Source organism: Ceratotherium simum, chromosome 38, assembly GCF_057802395.1.
Source record: "Ceratotherium simum simum isolate JZ-2026a chromosome 38, ASM5780239v1, whole genome shotgun sequence".
Lineage (NCBI taxonomy): Eukaryota > Metazoa > Chordata > Mammalia > Perissodactyla > Rhinocerotidae > Ceratotherium > Ceratotherium simum.
In genome coordinates this window covers 10473067-10496182 of record NC_141937.1, presented here as the reverse complement: position 1 = coordinate 10496182, position 23116 = coordinate 10473067, and the positions used below count along the sequence as shown (strand labels likewise).

Sequence of the window (23116 nt, the reverse complement as noted above, 5' to 3'; positions counted from 1 at the left end):
ACAGTAACCACTCAACATGGACTTGTCCAGCCGCCATGGCTCTTGCAGATCTGGTGCTCTAACATGTCTGTTGCTGGTGTCAGCAAAGGGGATCATGGCCTGTGGTCCTTGAGGCCTAGACTCTTGCCAACATCCTCTTGCCATCCCATCAGAAACCTCACCACCTCTCCTGCAAGCACTTTACAGGAGTGGGGTGCTGGTCCTCAATACTCCCAGGACTGTGCCCCCATCCACCTCCTGGTCTTGAGCAAAGCTTTGCAATCTTTTCTTCTCCAGCTACCTCTCTTTGTTTTGTCTTGAGTAGTATCTGGAAGAGTAGCACATGATGAAGTGGATCATCTAGGAGATGTTTTCCACTCTAGATGGAAATATAGATGTTTCCACTCTAGACGTTATAATTCCGTGATTCCATGTTGTGTTCCTGGAAACCCATGACGTTACTGAATGTGGTGACAATAGACTGACCATGGTCATTGCAGATCCCATCCTTCACTCAGCACCAGGCACTGAGCTACTCTCACTCTGCCTCTCAGCGCCTCTGTGCAGTCAAAGGGCAGTGACAGTGGGCCCAGGCCATGGTGCTTACAACTGCCCTGGTTCCTGGATCCCCAGAGCATGCCCTACATAGACTTTATTCTGTCCCAAGGGTGCCTCTCCCTGACTCATCACAATCCCTGTTGCATGTTAGCTCATAGGACTGAAGGACAAGGAAAAGCTGTCATAGATTTGAGTTGGGCCGTGTTCATCAATTGTTAGCTCAAATGCCTTCTGGAAGAGCATGAGATTATTATATTCCAGCCACCGAAATCCCTTTAATCCTCTTCGGAAACTGGCCTGCAAGTTCATTTCCATAGCTCATTAACCTCTTTTGGATCGATTAGCTCCAAAATATTGAAAATTGGTTTCTTGCCTTTTGAAGGTAAATTCGCAACCCTCAGCATTTTGTGCTGGCTGCAAGTCCCTGAGTTGCTTGACCCAGAAAGGAAAGGCAGGTTCTGATGAAGACAGTTCTAGCTGGTGTCTTCTTATGTTATGCAATTCCAGGGAAGGGTGGAGGATCACAAAGATGCAGGAGCTGTGTTTACAGTGCACTGGGTACAAGCGCTGTACATCTTAGCTTGAATGTACAAGTAGGATGATTTTCATTCTTCTGCCAGTGTCTTTCCCAAGTAGCTTATGGCAGCAAAGGACCTGGGCTATTGTGGCCGGAGAGGGAGGGTTAAATTGTCCACTAGAAAGAATTGCAGACCTCCCCAAACGTAAATGCTTAACAGAGATGGATTTTTAATGGAAATCAATTTCACTCTCCTTAAGAAGCCTTTGGCTTCTTAGAAAATACACACTGCTCACTGTTGATTACTGACCTTATATTTCCTTTCTCTCTCCCCTCCCGCCTTCCCAACCTGTTGGCAGCTGTCCATATCTAGCAGTGAAAATCACTCCTGCCATCCCCGTGGTCGGTGGCATTCTGTTCTTCTTTGTGATGGGGACCCTGCTTCGCACCAGCTTCAGTGACCCCGGAGTCCTTCCGCGAGCCACGCCTGATGAAGCCGCCGACCTGGAAAGGCAAATAGGTAACCCTGAAGGTCTCCCCTTAGCCTTTGGTCACTTCCCACCTGTGCTTGGCCACAGTGTGGGAGGACAGGCTGAAGCGGCCGTGCAGGAGGGGCAGGGCACTGGACGGTGACGAGTAACTGGGGACAAGTCTGGGAAGTCTTCATTCCCTCGGCCACAGGATGACCAGAGTAGGAGGTGGGATGTAAAGTGGTCGGAGGTAAGGTCGAGGGGCTGGTGTGCTGGAGGCGGGCTGGTGGTGCCATCAAGCAAGGAACTGCCACTGAGCTGTTTCCCGATGTTTCTTCGAAACCCAAGTGTCCGAGTCTGCCCTGAGAAGGTGCCTCAGTAGTGCAAGACCTGTAGATGAAGGTGACTCTCTCTATTCCTTTTTCTAATCATCGTAGCGTAACTCCAGTTTCTATAACATAAACCTGGAAAGGTTACATCTTAGACTGCTGTCTTATTGACCCAGCATGGGATCCAGAATTTCCTTTATTATGGCATAACAAAGATATACATTGAGACATATTGACATGAAGAGCTTTATTTTTCCTTAGATATTGAAATCCTAGGATAAGTTTACAGCAATGCATTTTAAAGATATTACAACCAATCCTAATTCCTCACACAACAAACTTTTAAAGTTCTTTTTTCTAATTAAAAAGAGAGCTTTTTCTTGCCCTTAAAAGTTTGCACTTGGGCCGGCCCGGTGGCTTAGCAGTTAAGTGCGCGCGCTCCGCTACTGGCGGCCCAGGTTCGGATCCCAGGCGCGCACCGACGCACCGCTTGTCCGGCCATGCTGAGGCCGCGTCCCACATACAGCAACTAGAAGGATGTGCAGCTATGATGTACAACTATCTACTGGGGCTTTGGGGAAAAAAAAAGAAAATAAATCATTTGACAGAGTTAGTTCTCTCCCAGTATTCCTCGCACTCCATGGGCTCCTTCCCTTCCCAGCCTCACTCAGCGGAGAGAGCCCTCCCTTTTCCACAGTGTAAAGAGATACAAGTGTGGGTCTTAATAGACAGTATCTGCTCTGGTCTACCATCCCCAAGCCCTGAAGCACAGCTGTGCCCTTCTCTGAGCATCTTGCCTCTATCCTTCATCCCTGTCGCCTGGGTGGGGATCAGTAAAGGAGTTGATAGTGGCATGTATGGTGGGTGGTCGGCTGGGGAGCAGTCTTTTTGTGTCCTGAGGCAGGGGTAGGAAGAAGCAGCAGTGGGGAGACAATCTCTTTCTTACCACTGCATTTTGGGATTTCAAGACAGGGCATTAATTCACAATTTAAAGCCTTACATTTACAGCACGTTAATAATTTGTAAAGACCATCCATGGCTATCATGCAATTTGATCACATCCAAGCAAGTTTCTGAGGAAGATTTTATTAATACACCCACTTTACAAATAAGGAAACTAAGACCCAAAGAGGTAAATGGGAGAAAGTGGTGGAGCCAGAGCCTCGAACCCAGATCTTCTGGATCTCAGCCCTTGTTCTTTCCAGGTTGTCATGTCATAGGGGAGAGAGGGCAATCAGGCCGTTTCCTTCAAGGACTAGAACTGGACCTATAGAAAGTACGTAGTCTGCGCCCACATCACGTTAGCACACAGCTTGAAAATCTCCTCCAGCAGTGCGCACAGAGCCCAGCTCCCCACACTGGCCGGTAAGCATTTTCCTGCTGTGATCCTGTTTTTTTTCCCTGCCTCCCAGTTAGTGCGAGAAACATCTGCAAAATCAGCAAGATTAGGAACCGGTTTTCTGCCTTTCTTAAAAGGGGATGATAAAGAGTGACAATGGATTTCTCTACTTTAAACGCAGATTCTAGGAGGCACAGAGTTTCCATTCATCTTTACTAATATTGAAGAAGTTGAGTGATTCACTGAAGTGTTTTTTTTTTTTTTTGCTTTAAGTTGATAACCTTAGAGCAGGATTTTTTAATATAAGTGTTCGTAGAAGCCAGCTCTGCCCCGGTGTCGCCGCCCACCCCCACCCCACAGAATCACAGATTCTCTCGTTGAGAGAATGAGATGAGGTAAAAGACAAAACCACATTTTGTTTCCTGCGAAGGAAAGCAGAGAGGCTTCAGAGACAGGACTTTGGCGTGGCAGAAATGAGTAGCTTGGCACATCCTCTCCCCAAAAGGCAATGATAAACCCGGACAAAATAGTCAGAAACAATTGTTTCACGGTTCTGGAATTGGACTGCGTTGAGAAGCGGTTCTTCATGAAAAACTGTTGACCTTTGGGGAAGAACAGTGACAGTCTGTGGCCTTCTCACTTGGGGCTGCTCCAATGCCATTCTGAATTCCAAAGGGGAGGAAGTTCTATCTAGACGAGGCAAGCCCTGAAAACCAGCAGCTTCCCTGTCTGAGGGGCTGTCTTCATTTGGAGTGGAGTATGGCAAAAAAACAGTAACTGAAACTTTCACCTTAAGAAACTGGAAAAAAAGAGCAAACTAAACTCAAAGCAAGCAGCAGTAAGGAAGTGTTAAAGATGAGAGTGGAAATCAATGAAATAGAATACAGAGAATACCAGTGACACCAAAAGATAGTTCTCTGAGAAGAGCAACAAAAGTGACAAACCTTTCACCATACCACCCCCTCTCCCCAAGAAAAGACAGAGAAAGAGCAGATACAAATTACCCAAATCAGGAAAGAAAGCAGGGGCATCACCATCGACCCTGCAGAAATTAAAAGGATTTTAACGTTATGCAAATTAGACAACTTAGATGAATGGACAAATTCTTAAAATGCCACAATTATCAAAAAAATGACTCAAGAAAAAATAGAAAATCCAAAGAAACCCATAACAAGTAAAGAAATTGGGTGTCTATATGAAAAAGATTAATTTGAAACCTTACCTCACACCATACATAAAAGTTAATTCCAGAGACCTAAATATAAGAGCCAAAACTATAAAACTTCTGAAGAAAACATAGAAGAAAATGTTTGTGACCTTGGGTTAGGCAAAGAGTTCTCAGATATGACACCAAAAGCATGATTTGTAAAAGAAAAAAATGATAAATTGAATTTCATTAAATTAAAAACTTTTGTGCTTCATAAGACACCATTAAGAAAATGAAAAGACAAGCCACAGACTGAGAGAAAATATTTGCATATCATATATCTGATAAAATATCTTGTTCTTGTATCTAGAATATATAAAGATCTCTTACAACTCAATAATAAGACAAACAACCCAACTAAAATTGGGTAAAGGATTTGAACAGACATTTTTCCAAAGAAGATACATGAAAAGATGCTCAACATCATTAGTTATTAGGGAAATGCAAATCATAATGAAGTACCATTTCACACCTACTACAGGGGCTCTAATCAAAAATACTGACAATAGGGCCGGCCCCGTGGCTTAGCGGTTAAGTGCGCGCGCTCCGCTGCTGGCGGCCCGGGTTCGGATCCCGGGCGCGCACCGATGCATCACTTGTCCGGCCATGCTGAGGCTGCGTCCCACATACAGCAACTAGAAGGATGTGCAGCTATGACAGACAACTATCTACTGGGGCTTTGGGGGAAAAATAAATAAATAAAATCTTTAAAAAAAAAATACTGACAATAAATAACAAATGTTGGTGAGGATATGGAGAAATTGGAACCCTCATGCATTACTGGTGGGAAGGTAAAATGGTGTAGCCACTTTGGAAAACAGTTTCTCCAAATTCCTCAAGAAATTAAACATAGAGGTACCATATGACCCAGCAATTCTACTCCTAGATATATAGCCAAGAGAAATGAAAACATATGTCCTTGTATGTGCGTTATATCTAATAGCCAAAAACTGGAAACAACCCAAATGTCCATAAGTGGGTGAGGTGACGAACAATATGTGGTATATCCACATATAGTAGGATACTCTTGAGCAACAAAAAGGAGCAAAGTGTTGACGTATGTTACAACATGGGTGACCCCTAAAAACATTATGCTAAGTGAAAGAAGTCAGATCAAAAGACTGCATATTGTGTGATTGTGTTTTTATGAAATGTTCAGAAAGGGCAAATCTTGGGAGACAGAAAGCAGATCGGGGATTGCCTGGGCTGGGCGTGGGGGTGCGGTTGACTGCACACAGACATGAGAGAACTTGCTGGTGTGATGAAAATGGTCTAAAATTAGATTGTGGTGATGGTTGCACAATCTAACAAATTTACTAAAAATCATTCTAATGTACACTCATAATGGATAACTGTTATAGTATGTAAATTATACCACAATAAAGCTGTCAAAAATAAAAAGGAGGAAGAGAGGAAGGGAGATGGAGAGGAAGGAAGAAGGTCTCACCCATTGTCCAGTTGTGTGACTTTAGGCTAGTTGTACACTTTCCAAACCTTGTTCCTCCTTGTTTTTGTCTATAAAATAGGAATAATGACACATATCCTGTAAGGTTCTTGTCAGGTTAGCTCAGTCAATGGTAGTATTATTTTAAGAAAAATTCTCCTCTTTTCCCACCCAGTTCTCTCTTCACCTTCTTCAAACATAGATTCTCATAAAAAGCGACCTGAAATGTGTTAGGAATAAATGGCAGAGCTGCTACAGTGTGAGGCTAATGTTTTATAAGGAGTCCTCCCATATATTACTTGGCTGTGGAAAATAAGATTATGTTCCAGTGAAATTTTAGCACATTTATTTTGTGCTAAAGAATGAAAAATGAGATTTGGAAACTTTTTATTATTAGGGTTATTAATTCTAATTATCCGTAGTATATCTCTACGGATATAAGTAGAAGCCCATAAGAGCCACTTGAAATCAGTCATCTGAGTCATTTATGGAAGATTTGCCAAGGATCTGAACAGCTTCCCCTGTCCCCAGCTTTCTGGAGAGGAGTAGGTGGTGAGGAGGAGGCTGTATGTCTCAGAGTCTGTTAGTCTCTTGAAAGCCTTTACACTTCTCTTTTTTCTGAAAAAACTTTCCCAATAACTTATGTTGCAGCGAAAAAGACAGCAAAGAAGGCTGAAGGGGTCCAGGGAGGCCCCGCTGGGGTCCCTGGAGCCCTGCTTGGAAACTTGACAGTTTCGGAAATTCAGTTTTTTCAGTTCACTCGGGGACGATCAGATACCAAGCAATTGATTTGGGGTTGGAAAACAATGACGAGATACTGTGTTATAAATCACAGGATCAAAGCATTTCCTTTCAATGAGGGATAGACCTTCCCAGGGATCAGAATGGAGAGGAGCAGCTGGACTGCCTCTCCACTTTACATGCCACGTGCGTCGTCTCTTCCCATCCCCTCTGCAGTCCTGAGGATGCCGAGACAGGGACGTCAGCCCCGGGCTGACATGTGAACTTGGCCTGTTGGGCTCCGAAAGCAAGGCTTGTCATTTAGGAAACTCTCCCCCCGTGTCACGGTAACCCCGACACCAAAGAAGTGATCTAAGGGTTGCTTGCTGAGGGTAGAATCAAGTCAGAGGAAGCTGAGTGGTCTTGAAAACACTCACCTGAGCCGTGGCGGCGTCTGAAGAACTACTGCCTCCATTCGGCACCTTTTACTGACTGGCTGGAACCCCACTGTGCTAGACGCAGTGCGCATGTGTGTGCCTCCCTTCTCTCCCGCCCTGTCTCTGTCTCCCTCTCTCTTTCCCTCCCTCCCTCCTTTCCCTCTCTTTCCTTCTCCTCTTTCCTCCCCGCCATCGTCCTCCTCTTCCTCTTCTTCTCCCACTCCCCTCCTCCTCCTCCCTTCTCCTCCTCTCCTCCTCCCCATCTTCCTCGTCCTCCCCCTCCTCCTCCTCCCCTCCCCTCCTCCTCTTCCTCCTCTTCCTCCCCTTCTCCTCTCCCCTCCCTTCTCCCCTCCTCCTTCCCCTCTCCCTCCTCCCCTTCTCCTCCTCTCCCCCTCCCCTCCTCTCCCCTCCCCTCCTCCTCCCCCTTCTCCTCCTCCCCATCTTCCTCCTCCTCCTCCCCTCCCCTCCTCCTCTTCCTCCTCTTCCTCCTCCTCCCCCTCCTCCGCCCCCTCCGCCTTCTCCTCCTCCCCATCTTCCTCCTCCTCCCCCTCCCCCTCCCCTCCCTCTCCCTTCTCCCCTCCTCCTCCTGCTCATTCCCTCTCCCTCCTCCCCCTTCTCCCCTCCTCCTTCCCCTCTCCCTCCTCCCCCTTCTCCTCCTGCTCCTTCCCCTCTCCCTCCTCCCCTTCTCCTCCTCCTCCTTCCCCTCTCCCTCCTCCCCTTCTCCTCCTCTCCCCTCCCCTCCTCCTCCCCTTCTCCTCCTCCCCATCTTCCTCCTCCTCCCCCTTCTCCTCCTCCCCATCTTCCTCCTCCTCCCCCTCCTCTTTTTCCTCCTCCCCCTCCTCTTCCTCCTCTTCTCCCCCTCCCCTCCTCCCCCTCCCTCTCCCCTCTCTCTGCCCCTCTCCCCCTCCTCCTCCCCTTCTCCTCCCCCTCCCTTCTCCCCTCCTCCTTCCCCTCTCCCTCCTCCCCCTTCTCCTCCTCTCCTCCTCCCCATCTTCCTCCTCCTCTCCCTCCTCTTCCACCTCCTTCTCCTCTCCTCCTTCCCCCTTCTCCTCCTCCTCCATCTCCTTCTCTTCCTTCTTTTCTTTCTTCTCTCCCCCATCCCCCCCTCCTTTGGTCAAATTCTCACCATCCAACAATTTTTCTTGTAGTACACAGAACCAATCACCATTTCTGAGACTAAAGTTTATCTCCCATTATTTCCTAAATTAGCACTTGGACTGGATATCCTCTGGATGAGATGTTTAGGAAGCATGGCACAGCAGCTTCCGGATCCTGAGGAAACACGCAGCTTCTCAGCAGCTCGGTTCTCCAGCGTCCCAGATAGCACAGTTCCTGCGAAGAGTTCCATCGGAACAGGATGTTTTCACCACCAATTCAACTTGCTAGAGTTTTTTCCCCAAAGACATCTTAATTCAGTGTTTAAGAGTAGAAACATTTTAATTGGAATTTTAACAACACTGATGGATTTTTGTTGAAGAAAATACTTTCTGAGGAGAACACTATTAAGCCAATTTAAGACCTTGATCAATTTTCTCTATTGCAAAGCTAAACTATTTCCAGTTGTTTCCCATTTCCATTTTTATTTTACTAAAATTATTTTTATTGGAGTAATTCCTTTTCTGCATAAAATTTATAACTGAAAAATTTTTTATTGATCAATTTTATTTTAATATCATCAAAGCTGCCATTATCAATTTTCTTATAGAACTATTATTTCTGCTAAGACAAATTTTCCTGGTGATTTAATTTTTTATCACGTGAATTTTTTTCAAGCCATTATTGGTTTCTTTTTGTGTTGGTTATTCCTAACTAGTAATATTCACCATGAAATTGCTTTAAAACTTGACAGATTCTTATTTTTTGCCTCATAATTAATCTATTGTCTATGATTGATCTGTGATTAAATCTTCCATACACTTTGCAGTCACTTTTTCTTCTGTACCTCAAATGTCCACACTGTGGAATATACAGAAAAAAAGGGGGGGCAGTTGTCACAGGTGGTTGATTTGATTAGTTTTTGCCAGTTTTCTTTTCAGAAGGTGACATTTTCTGACCATTTCCCCCAATTCCTATTTCCATCTCCCTACTCACCTCTAAAATTACCACAACTTATCCTTTGAGTAATTTTTATTTGAAGTGGTCATTTCGGCATCTCATGAGCATTCTGCTAGGCCCCAGATCTCTATCCAGAATTGAATTACAGCCGCCCATGTGGGATTCTCTACCATTCTCTCTCCTCTGCCCCTTTCTGCCCTGTTCTTTCCAGAATTATTGTGATGCTGCTTTATTAGCTTTTGAACTTTCTCTTCCATGTGCCCGCTTAAGCATTTACCGGTGTCCATTGAAATAAAATATTCTCTGTGCTTTTCCTATAAAGTAATTGGTTTATTGGTCCATGATGAACAGGTCGAATAATATTAATAGCTGGTTTTCATTAAGTGCTTCTCTTGTGCCAGGCATCATGCTAAGCTCTTTCCGTGTATGATCTCACTTAATACTCACAACAGCCACTGCATGATGTTGAGACACTCTTAATGTTCCTATTTATTTATGAGAAAGCCAGTGCTCAGAAAGGAAAGTGATTTGCCAAAGGCCATCTGGCCAGAGCTGGGAGTCCAGTGCGGGTCCATCTGCCCTCATGCCCTGTGCTCTTCACCACCACATGGTACTGCCCACCATCTTGTTGCCTTGGAGAGCCAGGCCCTGAGTGGGAGACTTACGGGCTCACTGGAGCAGGTAGCACAAGTTATATTCGCTCTCCCTCTGATTGTCAGCATCATCCTCCAAGAAAGTCGTCCAACTTTCCTGTCCTGTTCGCTGATTCTCCCCATCACATCCACGGCTCAGAAGACAGAGCCGTGGCCAGCAGGCCGTGGCTAGAGGACCTGGTTCTCAAATCCTGGGCCCAAGTGGGCAGAGAACGAAGAACTGCAGGAAAATTCCAGACAATGACGCCCCTCTTGGAGCTGCCTGAAGATATAGCTGCCTTTAGTCCAGTGGGAATCTGGCTGATGTCTAGATGTTTGTGAAGGAGCTAAGGAAAGTGGGGAGCGGGGGAGTCCCACCATATCTGAAATACCTTCTGGAAGAGACAAAGGCTTTTGAAGAAAATGGCATCCCAGGAATAAAAAAAAAGTAGGTTCCTTGTTTGGGGGAAAATGCTAGAATCATCTAGTGTGTACTGATGCCAAGGAAGGGTAGGCAGCGAGTCTCCTACACAAACGCAGGGTGGCGACTCAGAATGTCAAAATTCCTGATTGTCTCTTTAAAAAAAAAATCCCAGCCTGGGAGATCTGGAAACCAGATGTCACAATTCAAATTATGGTATTTGGGGAAATACCACAAGATTCTGAAGGGTCTAGTTCTGTGGGAAGGAAGGAGCCGGAGATTTTGTTTTTCTGAAAGGTTTGGAATATGGATGTTTGTCATTGAGAATGTTCATTGAAGCCTCTATTATTTCTTCTTCCTATAGAAATCCAGACTTGTGGGAATGCACCATGTGGTTGGAACGGAGGCCAGTTTCTGATGCAAATTTGTTTACTTGTTTGTAATTCTGGGACATTCTCCTGTGTGATGGTTGGAGTGGAGAATTATCATGACATAGAAAAGCCCCCTCTAGCTCCTCTCTCCTGGGGGGTGCCCTTTACAGAATCATCTGCACAGTCCTCCAGATAGTTTTGTGGGTGGCAAGTGGTATTTGCCTCCTTCTTACAGGAAGAAAAATTGAAACAAGGGAGGCTATTTAACTTGCTGAGATCACACTTCCGTGCTCCCACTGCACGGAGCTTAGCAGTCTAAATGCCTAAATCCACATAGGTATTTTAGTGACCTTTGTATTTCCCATCCTGAATCTGCTGGCTGTCTCTCTTAATATATTAAGTCTTAATAGGTTGAAGATTTGACTTACGTATATGTATGTATGTATAGATGTGGAGTGTTTTCTATAAAATCGATGAACTCCTCCCTAAAAGCAATGGGATCAGTTCATTTCAGATAAGGGGACATCTCTTTATCTCTCTCGCCACACCAATGTCACATTCTTTAAAGAGTTTGTGTTAAATCAGCAAAATGATGGCATTGAGCAATGTTGACATGCTTTGCTAAAAAAAATATGTACTGTAATTATAATCAGTTCCTATATACAAGGCTGCAAAGGGGGACAGACGATGAAGCAACCAGGGTGAGGAAAAGGTCAACTTCCAGAGAGCAGGGGAAGCCAGAGGCTGCAAGGAGGGGAGATCAAGGATCAAGTGGCATGAAAGGGAAGGAAAAATTGGGACCACGTGGCTCAAGAATACAGCCAAAGGAAAGAGCAAGGGTGTGGAGCATGTTAATGGAAATGAGAGGCCCACCCTTACCCAGCCAGGGGCACTGAGAGAGCTGCTGATACATGGATCCCATGGAGCTAATAAAAGGGCTTTCTGAACCCACCTCTCTGACCCCAGGTAGGCTGGTCGGCTGCAGTGCTATGAGTCATAGAACATTCCACCTTAAAGGGACCTCAGCAGTCATGGAGATCATCCTGGACAACTCCCTCAGTTTACAGACAAGTAACCTGAGGCTCAGAGAGAGACAGGTACAGACCCGCCTGCTCACACAGAGCTAGTCAGTGACACACCCAGGACTCTGGTCCTGAGTCCCGACTCCACGCCCAGGTACTCTACCCGCCTTTGACTTCTTTGCTTCTGAAATTGAATCCCTAAATCCTTGCCACACAAAGAGAGGGTGGTGTAGAGCACCATCAACATCGCCTGAAGCTTATTAGACGTGGAGAACCTCAGGCCCAGCCGCCTCCTGGATCAGAATCGGCAGTTTAACAGGATCCATCGCAGGCGATTCACATGAAAGCTGAGAACACAGCCCTAAAGCCTTTCCACTTCCCACCGGGGACCGTGACCGAACCTATGACCTCCCTCCTCCAGTCAGTCAGCTCTCAGGACTGTCATATTGTCAGGAGTTTGGCTAACTACAGATTCATTTACATCGAGCATTCCGTGTCATAACCTCCCTGCAGCTCCTCTGAGTCCATGGCATCTTATTCTTTATTATTATTTATTAATAATAACTGTACTAATAAATACCTTCTCTTTAGATAATGCTTTACAGATTTCAAAGTCCATATACATTTTTATTATCGGCAAAGGATATGGATATGAGCACAGGCTCTGTAGCTCAATTGACTGAGCCTGCCTCCCAGCTCTTCCTTGCTGTGTGAGCTTGAGAAGTGTTTTAACTTCTCTGGGCCTCGATTTTAGTGCATGTAAAATAGACCCACTGAGTGCAAAGATGGATTCCAGCTTTATCATTCTGTGATTTTAGAAATAAATCCTGGGCCGGCTCCGTGGCTTAGCGGTTAAGTGTGCGCGCTCTGATGCTGGCGGCCCGGGTTCGGATCCCGGGAGCGCCCCGAGGCACCACTTCTCCGTCCAACGTGAGGCCGAGTCCCACGTACAGCAACTAGAAGGATGTGAACCTATGACATACAACTATCTACTGGGGCTTTGGGGGGAAAAAACTGAATAAATAAAATCTTAAAAAAAAAAAAAAAAAAAAGAAATAAATCCTTCTTCCTCCTTTGCTTGACCATGAAAATCCAGGAACCTAAATACTTTAGAAGGTTCTTTAGCCTGTTCAGCTGCCTAAACAGAAAGAATGACGTATTCTGTTAATAATTTTAGAATGCAAAGCCACACGCACACCCATGTCAATTCAACACGTAAGCCTAGGTGCCGCAAAATAAGTGAGATATTTAAATGACTCACTGGAATATTACTATCATTATTACTTTAACTGGTGTGCTTGGGGGGATTAAGCAAGATGATGGAACAATAGCTCTTTTGAATGAGGAATGGTTCAGTCAATAGGTTTTAGAGGGAAGTCAAGGATAAGGCACTTCCTGCAAGAATCGGCGGGGCGTGTAGGGCAAAAGAGCGATCTGGCCGCGCGGTGCGTGCGCAAGAATGGCTTTTCAGCAGAGAAATCCCCCCGGAGGAGGTTAATCAGAAGAGTGGGCAGGCTCTTTGTGTTCAGAAGTGGGAGGCATTTTCTTATTACAAGTGTGGAGCAGCATGAAAGGCAGTGCAGGAGTAAAAGGAGACAAAGGACTCAATGAGGAGAGAGGAAGCAGACCAGGGCGAGGAGGCGTGGCGGGGCTCAGCTGGGAGGAGACCGAGAGGCTGAGAAGGTGCAGGTGAGGGAAGGGATTACCCGCCACGCTGAGCAGGAGAGAAGCATAGAAAACACGTGCGATGGCCAAAGAAGCAGTTTTCTTGGGAAGAGCTTTTCTTTTTTTTTAAACAGAGTCAGGAGCCATCCCACACTCTGCTTCATCATAAACATCTGCATGTTTTGCAGCTGGAGTCTAGGCTAGGGATCTGATTTAACCAAGAAGCACTTGCCCAACGACCCACTCCTGGTGTCTCTGCTTATCCCTTACCTGCTATAGATGCGCTTGTGTCATTTATGTGCTCCCATGCTCTGTGCACATGGAACTTGGTGGAGGTGTCATCTTTGGGGTCTGTGATATTAATGACACTATGCCACAATCATCACCCTCTGAAACATGGTTATGATCAAACCAACTCACTGTTTGCTTTCCAAGTGACCTTTCTCCTTCTTTCTTTAGAATTTAATTCTGTAGAGTAGGGATTTACAGCCAGTTTTGTAGGGGGCTATAGCTCCCTTCCCTTCTACAAAATTCCAGTGCCCTAGAAAACTCAAGTCCAAGTTGGGAGATAGATCAACTGTTATTTTTGGTTTCTTGTAGATAAATTCTGAGGCTAAGACTCATTGCCTATGAACATGAGTACAGTAATATCTGCTGCGTAGTCCGAAGTTTGATGTGGGCATTGGGACTCACTTGTAGCCAGCAGGCAGAGGCCAGAAGGTACATGTGAGAGAAGACAGAGAATGCATAGGGTGGTCCTACCGGAGGAGAATGGTGGGGTCCTCCAGGGAGGGCTCTTCCTGCCACCATGTTTGGTAAGGAAAAAATTCCTCACATTGGTAATTTATCCAAATTTACTTTCCGAGGATCCTATGGGAAAAATTTGGCTTACATAGGTGGACAGAAATGAAGACCGTTTATTTGGAAATCCTAGATTAACACTTTCCAGGAGAAAACAAAACTCCAAATGGATAAATGCCATATTACATACCATCAAAATCTGGATTGTGCACCTTAAAAAATCTATTTTCCTGGGGAAGGCCCGGTGGTGTAGTGGTTAGTTTCATGTGCTCCGTTTCGGCATCCCAGTGTCTACAGGTTCAGATCCCGGGCACGGACCTACACACTGCTCATCAAGCCATGCTGTGGTGGTGTCCTGTATACAAAGTGGAGGAGGATTGGCACAGATGTTAGCTCAGGGACAATCTTCCTCACCGAAAAAAAAAATCTATTTTCATTTAAGGATGGAAACTTGAAGTCCAAGGGTCCTTGAGTAAGTGAATGGGTGGGTTGCTCCTTACACTCAGTGGGAATCAATAGAATAGAAATAGGCTAAAATCTCCTGTGACCCTCACAAAACTAAAAGTAACACACTTGGACCTAGACTTAGCAGCATGTCCAATAGAAATATAATGCAAGTTATATGTGCAATTGCAAATTTTCTAGTAGTGACATTTAAAAAAGTGAAAAGGAACAGGTGAAATTAATTTTAATAATATTTTTTATTTAACCCAGTATATCCAAAATATTATCATTTCACCATGTACTTAATATAAAAAATACTAATGAAATCTTTCACATTTTTTGTTTTTTGTACTGTCTTTCCAATTGTGTATTTCACATTTATAGCACATTTCAACTGGGATTAGCCACATTCCAAGTGCTCAGTAGACACAGATGACTAGTGGCTACTATATTGGACAGCACAGATTTACATGACAAAGAATTGGACCTATACGGTTATTGAAATCGCTCAGAGTTATTGGTATTGATTTTTTTTTTTTTTTTTAGTGTGGGTTTTATTTATTTGTGTGTGTGTGTGTGAGGAAGATCAGCCCTGAGCTAACATCCATGCTAATCCTCTTCTTTTTGCTGAGGAAGACCCACTCTGAGCTAACATCTATCACCAATCCTCCTCCTTTTTTTTCTCCCCAAAACCCAGTAGATAGTTGTATGTCATAGTTGCACATCCTTCTAGTTGCTGTATGTGGGACTCGGCCTCAGCCTGGGCGGAGAAGCGGTGCGTCGGTGCGCGCCCGGGATCCGAACCCAGGCCGCCAGTAGCCGAGCACGCACACTTAACCGCTAAGCCACGGGGCCAGCCCAGGTATTGTTTATTTTGTTTTGGATCGTTTGAAAGAAAAGCTGGGGAGAATGGTTTTTAACTTCATTTTTTTGTTTGTTTTTGAAGAACTTCATTCATTCATTCACTCACTCACTCAATATACAGTCGGCCCTCTGTATCCGCGGGGTCCGAGGTTGGTTGAAGCCGTCGATGTGGAACCTGCGGATACAGAGGGCCAACTAAGGGACTTGAGCATCCACAGATTTTGGTATCCACGGGCAGACCTGGAGCCAGTCTCCCGTGGATACCAAGGGACCACCGTACATTTATTGAGTGCTTACTGAGTACTAGGCACTGTGATAATGGCAAATTATATTCTTAACTGGTATCTTCTTTTTTTTTTTGTCTCTATCAATGTAATTGTGAAGTTATAAACAATGGAATCATCATCTGAAATACCTGAACAGAGTCATTATTATTGTTAATTAATATGGTCAAGTTCCATGCCATTTGATTAGGTCACTGGTTCTTAAACTTGGGCATATGCCAGAATCACCCGAAGGGGCTGTTAAACAGACTGCTGGGCCCACCTTCAGAGTTTCTGAGTCAGTAGGTCTGGGGTGGGATCCGATAATTTGTATTTCTGACAAGTTCCCAGGAGTTGATGATGGTGCTGGGCTGGAGGCCACACTCTGAGAACCCCTGGGTTAGAGACACGGTTCCTCCTTTCAGATCCTTCACCTTTTATGTATTCCACATATCTGAAGGCAGAGTCCAGCATCTCAAGAGGGTTGAACAAGCACAAGAGTCATGCATCTCAAAAGGATTAGTTGAGGAATGGGTAGATGGCCTTCCTCTTTTCTAAGATACAGCTGTAATGACCCAAATGGGAAATTCCTTGAGAAATTTATTTAAGAACATTACCCGGGGACTGAATGATCTGGCGTGGACTCATGTAAGGGAGGCTTCCTGTGTTTATGCTTTGGGGACCAGCATCACCGATTGTGGCCAAGCTAACCCCTCTGCACAGATCCTCAGGACTGGGTAGCTGCCATTTAACACTTGCCACGGATTCTCAGAGCTCACACTTGGGCTGGGGTGAGGGGGACCTCTGGGTACCAAGTGCTAGCAGATGTTGAAAGCTTCACTTCTGGTGCCTCACAGAGGAAGCCTGCCTTTCGCCCCTGTCCAAGGACTGCTGGTACCTGACGCCAGCTGGAGCTGTTGTCTGTCCTAGACAACGTGGGACTGCCCTCCTCATGTGTTTTGTCCAGGGCTTCTCCAAAGCCAAAAATCCTAGCAAGTAGATATGTGGGACATATATTATTTTACAAGATGGAAATCTTTTGCACTCAGGTATAATGGATCCATTTGGGAGGGTGAGAGTTGGGCCATCCGTTCCAGGTGTCAGTGGGGCCAGAACTTCCTAACCAGATCCTGGTAACACTCCTTATGTCCTACGGTTGATTCAGAATTTTTTTTTAAGTATTTATGCTTTTTTTTTTTCCTGAGAAAGTTTCGCCCTGAGCTAACATCTGTTGCCAATCTTCCTCTCTTTTTTTTCCTCCCCAAAGTCCCAGTACCTAGTTGTACCTCCTCATTGTAAGTCCTTCTAGTTCTTCTTTGTGAGCCGCTACAGCATGGCTACTGACAGATGAGTGGTGTGGTTCTGCGCCCGGGGAACTGAACCCGGGCCGCCGAAGCAGAGCACGCCGAACTGTAACACTAGACCATCAGGGCTGGCTCTCATTCAGATTTTGAAAGCACCCAGAGAAGAGGCCCACTCTGAATGGAGGCCTCTGATCCTCAATTTGTTTTTTAGTTTATGTAATTTCACCAAAGTTCCGGCCCATCTTACTCACCTCAGAATGTTGGCCGAGCCTCATCTAAAACAACACATATTCTCACCAGGTCAGAGACCTTTTATCTGATTATTATTATAAACTCCACCTACAATGTGTGCAGGTCTCCTTCACAGATTGGGATTCTAGGCTTTTCTAGCCAGCGAGTGAAGCGTGGTCATTTAGGATGGGGCCGCCCCTCTGTTCTCCACCGCGATGCTGGTGACCACCGTGCAGAGAGAGAGGTAGTAAGAGTAACACAAAAATGCCTGTGGCTGCCAGGCACCTTCCCTCAGCGTCTTCACTTTAGGCAGCAGTGGGTTAAACGCTTGGTCACTTGTGCTCTATATAAACCCCCATTGAGTTACTGGGCTGCCACCAGAGCTGGGAATGGGAAGGATGGTCTTTTCTCTCTGCTATTTAGTTATCATCTTTTCAGGAAAGACTCATGACAGACGAGGGAGCAGTTGCCAGATGTTCGCTTCCCCTGTACCTTAAATGACTCGACCTCAATTTCAGATCATTGATGCACCTTCCTCAGCACCACTCCCATTCTAGAAAAAAAACACGATTTCTCTTAGATGCAGATGACCAGGTTTTGCTGTCATATATGATGTTAATCCCATGAATAGCAACAAAAGTTCAAGTTCTTAGAAAAGAATACGGAAATGAAACCTGTTGTGAACAGGTGGCCCATGTCATCGTGGCTGGTACCGACAGGATGCTGACTCCCCTCACTCCTCCCCTAGCTGGACAGACTTCTGGTGGGTGACTACAAAGAGACTTCTGCATTTTTCTCTCCACGAGCACAGAATGTTTCAAACATTTATGTGGCTATTTTTTATCTTGCGATGACATATCCCAGATATTTAATGAAAAATATTCCTGGCCGGCTGTTTGGTTAGAAAATTAATCATTATCAGTTAATCTATTTTAAGCACAGCACTGTCTTAAGTACTCCGGAAGAATCAAAAGAAATCTAGCTGGAGGCTGGCACACACAAGTGAAACCACCGAAGGCTTTTTTTAAAAAACAAAAAAACAACAGAAATTTATTTTCTCACAGTTCTGGAGGCTAGAAGTCCAAGATCAAGGTGTCAGCAGGTTTGGTTTCTCCTGAGGCCTGTCTCCTTGGCTTGCAGACGGCCAAGGCTTTTTTTTAAAAAAAAAACAAACAGAGGAACATCAACAAGGACAGATGATGGTAATGCAGGGTTTGCAATCTTTGTAATATTGACAGTTTGGGCCAGAGAATTCTTTGTGGCAGGGGTGGGGGCTGTCCTGTGTTTGCAGGATATCTAGCAGCATCCCTCCCCTCCACCCGCTAGATGCCACTAGCAGCCCCCTCCCCCAGTTAAGACAATAAAATCGTCCCCTGACAATGCCAGATGTCCCCTGGGAGGCAAAATCACCCCGCTTGAGAACCATCGCTGTAATGTAAACTGAATTTGTGAGGGCAGAGGAAGCCATGAGCCTAGGAGAGAATTAGGAGAGATTAATCATAGGAAGCTGTCTGGAGAAAACAAATCTGAGCTGGATTTCAGAAGACACAAGGATAAGGATTGCCTGAGGAGATGGTATTGGGGGGCAGACAGAGACTAGGAGAAGGGAGGAGTTGTTTCAGAAACCAGCAACTGAAAAGGAAAATATAGGGACCCAACTAGATTTCTTGGGCTGGCATGGGTGGTACACAAGAGTCAGGGGTAATAATTAATGAATTTAGTTAGTGTCATGGCAGATAATAGCTGCTCAGTCCAGATTTGAACAGGCCAGAAAGCAGAACCAGGAAAGAATGAGAATGGCTGATACTTATATAGCACATACTGGATCCAGACACTCTTTGAATATGTTACAGACGTTAATTTAATCCTCTTAGCAATCCTAGGAGGCAGTGCTATTAATATTCCCATTTTACAGCTGGAGAAACTGAGGTATAGGAAGGACAAATAACTTCCAAAAGTCTCTCAACTAGTAAATGGCAGAGCCACAATCTAAACCACCCCCCCCCCCCGTCTGGTCGCTAAGCCCATTGTCCTACCCACTGCACTGGGGTAGGAGTTAGTTAAGGAGGTGCCAGGGTGATGGAGTTCTCCTTACCCCAAGGCACGAGTGGGTCTGAAATCCAGGCTCTCAAACAAGGTTTGAAAGGAATAAAATATCTACCAGAAGGAATAAAAAATCTACTCTCGTTTACAAAAACGTCAGGAATTCATATCAGGGTTCTTGGAATTCAGAGGAGAGTTAGGAATGAAGAGTCCAAGCAGATAACTCAGTTCCGTTGGCCCTAAGAATCGGAAATGGAGCGTTCGGCTGATACAGAAGCAGGGGCTTTGAGCAGGAGGCCACAGGTGAGGCGTTGGGGCAGGCAGGCCTGGCTTGGGAAGGGTGTGGGAAAAGAAGGCTGCCACCAAGTGAGGAACGGGCCAAGAGTGGGCCCAGGCGGGTCCCAGGTGAGCTGAAGAAGAATTTGGACTCTGCCAATGAAGCCAGCAAGAAGTGGGGGTCACTAGAAGGAAAGGTTGGTGGGAAGGAGGCTCGAAGTGGAGAAGGGGCTGGGCCTGTGTCGGGGAACTGGAGTGCAGAGGGATGGCTCCATGAGAGACGTGAGACACGGTCGCATGGTGGAAAGGCCACTGGCCAGGAGGCAGGAGGCCTGGACCCTGACTCTGGCCATTTACAGCTGTGATCTGGGCCAGTTGCTCAGCCCTGCAGCCTGGGGGTCCTCTTCTCTGGGACAGGGACACTGTAATTCTGCCTGTCTTGCGGGTTATTGGGAGTTAAGTGAGATGCTGTACATGTGGGGCCTAGTACAGCTGCTTGTACACCATAGCAGTAGAGGGAGATTCCCTAGTGGCGATTAGGTCACTCAGAGAGGGAGAAGCTGGAGCCAAACACAACTCGAGGAGGCTGTGGCAGTTACAGGGGCAGGGATGAGGGTCGGGCCTGGACAGTGGCTCTGGGAGAGAACCATGGGGCAATTAGAATTCGTAGGGGTGTTGTTCTGATAGGAGAGAAAAGAAACTTGATTTTTGCCGTGTTAGGATTTTTTCTCCAGTGGGTCATCCAGTACGTAATAGTCTTTATATAAATGGACAGAAATTGAGCAGTCGGGCTGAAGAGTCAATTTTCACATTTGCTGGAGGTGGCATGGCTGGGTGTGTGTCCAGTATTGTGTTAGGTTGAAGGATGAGATAAAAGCCAAATTTTATTCTAGGGGCAAGACTTTGGTTGTTCTTATTTGTGAATTTCACTCTAAAAATAACTTCAGCATCAAGACACTTAGAGGGTTTGTGGCACATCTCTTGTGGGCTGGGCCCGTCTCTGTCTGCAGACTTCCTAATTTCATTCCCACACCACTGAGAAAGGTGTGAACAGTAAATGGCTCTGAGGGCAAAAAACTAGAAGAGATATGGAGGCTACACACTAGTGTGAGGCTCCATGCTGTGCAAATCTGGGCAGAGTACTGAGAACTGCCCTCCCCATTACCACCCCAGTAAATAACATATATAGAGAGATTTTCCACTGATTTCCAATGAATGTTTTTGACCACCTAAGCCAGCACGTCCAATAGAAACACATTGTGAGCTCCAAATGCAAGCCACAGGTGTCATTTTAAATTTTCTAGTAGCCACATTATAGTAGTAAAAAGAAAGAGGTGAAATTAATTTTAATAATATACTTTATTTCACCCAGTTCTTCACAGTATTATTTGAATATGTAATCAATATTCAGAGAGTATTGAGATATTTTATATTCTCCTTTTTGTATTAAATCATTCAAATCTGGTATTTCACACTTGCAACACATCCCAAGTCAGACTAGCCACATTTTGAGTGCTCAAGAGCCACCAGTGGCAGTGGCCGTCATATTGGACGGCAGAGACCTGAACTAATCCCCAACTACAGTGCTTTGATTCCAGAAGGAGGCTGGTAATTACTCTGAGCTTGAGGACATCCATGTCACCCTGGTTCCCATTTGACCAATGCTTGCCATACAAGAATGCAGGTTTGTGGTTCATTTCCCACCTCGGCTAGTTTGCATTACCACAGGGAAACAGTTTAAGAGCCATCCATCACCCAGAGAGCCCCAGATGGGCGATTTAGTGAGGAGAGTGGCCCATCCAGAGGACTGACATCCCGCCATTACCAACTCTAGGGGAAAACAAAACTAATAACTTCAGTGCCGAAAAGGAATCCAAGTTTGTGGGAATTTCTAATATAAGATAGGCCACAGTCCATCAATAAAGAAAGATTGGATGCAGGCTAAAGCAATGAAAGACTCAGAATTGTGTTTTTGGTTTTATTTCTTCTGTCTCAGATCCTCATCTCAGGTCCTTATGATTCCATTTTTCCACCTGACAGTGCACAGGGTGATTCTAGGGGGTCATTACTAAAATAAAAACTATCGGTATGGCATTTTGCAAAAATCACCTAGTGAACTTTGGGAATAGAAACCAATATAACAGAGTTCAAATAACGTGGAATGGAGATTTCTTTTCCCTGCTGGAGGCTCCTCCTTTCCTAGCCAAGCACAGAGAGGTAGGAGCTTGCTAGATGAGAAAACATCTAGAAATGTGACCTGCGGGGAGGGCTGCCCAGCTCCCAGTCTCCAAGGCTGGATTTCCCCTCCAACTCTTCGAGAGAAGTGAAAGTGAGCCCTTCTGATTCTAATCATACTTCAGAATTATTACGGCTGAAAACACACAAACAGTGTTGATGACTGAGAGGTTTTCCAGGCCTCTCGTGAAGCTCTCCCCAGATAAAAGCAGTTCACAACTGCTGTTCTGTGATGATAAATGGTTGTTGGTTTTCTTTCATCAATATTTTAATAGCTATTTGCACATTTGGGCAATTATGGACACAGAGAGTCTGATGGTGATAACAGAGGTGATTCACTGGATGCAGTTGGCCGTCAGAGGCAACGCCATCTCTCCGTGACAAGTGGGTTTCAGCCCAGGCACCTGGCTGCCTGGCAACCTTCCTCAGCAGGTGTACTGATAGCTGTCGGTGTGGAGCGGCTGATGTGGTAGCAGTTGGCTGCCTTCCCCTCAGATGCTCTTTTCTCCAAGACAGCTTAGAACTCCTGAAAAACCCCACTCCCGAATCAGCCACTGGCCTCTTTCTGTAGGTATGATTGGCCATTAAATTGAGAGCTGCTTTGGCAGTTGTTCCGTGCCTGAGCTGGTAGAAGGAATCTGACAAAAGTAGGAACTTGTCTGTCCCTCGTCTATTGCAGAGAGCGAATGCCCCCTGCCATCTGAGAGGGCTCCTTCTTGGAAGAAAAGTGCTATCCATGTTTCATGGACACTTCTCATTTCTCAGTTAAATTAATATTCAAATCATTTATTTCACTGTTTTGTCCTTCCTCATGTCAAGCTTCAGGTTGTCATGAACATTATTTTGTAGTATACCCGTTATAGATGTTTTGCCCAGAAAAAGAGTCTGGAAGAAAAGCTTTTAAAGACCTGGAATTTGTGGAAGGAGCATTAGGAGCTTTCTTTCCACACTGTATCAAGTTTTAGAAATGAATGTGAGAACCAAAATAGCAAAATGATGGAAGAAATCCAATGTGAAAGGAAACTGAAATAGGCACCCCCGTTACAGAGCCTCAGGGAACAAAATTTAAACCTTACTGGAAAAACAAATATGAAGATGTTCATTACAGAGTTACTTAAAATAGTGTAAAAAATTAAGAGCAACTTAAATGTACGAGAGAAATGGATAAGTGAATTATTGTATAATTCTATGATCACTATTATGAAGTCATTAACGTATTGATTTCAAAAATATTTAATGAGTTATGAAAATTATTTTGACACAATGTCAAATGAAAATATGCAAAATACAAAAATGTATGTAAATTGCAACCATAATATATGCACAAGCATAGAAAAATGACCGGAAAGAAATATAAACAGGGTTTTCTTTGTGGTTGGACTGACAATTGATTTTAATTTTTTTCTTTGTATGTTTCTGATATTCCAAATTCTCTATAATGAGCATGTATTACTTTTATAAACAGAAAGAAACCCTAGTAAATGTCCTT

General features: G+C 45.0%; 1 protein-coding gene across 1 annotated transcript in view; it reads left to right on the top strand.

The window, feature by feature from the left end:
- ZDHHC14 (zDHHC palmitoyltransferase 14) overlaps positions 1–23116 on the top strand; it is a 279190-nt gene that overhangs the window by 166285 nt on the left and 89789 nt on the right. The window contains 1 exon segment of the mRNA XM_087425093.1: positions 1414–1574. Coding sequence (XP_087281219.1) covers positions 1414–1574 — 161 coding nt within the window.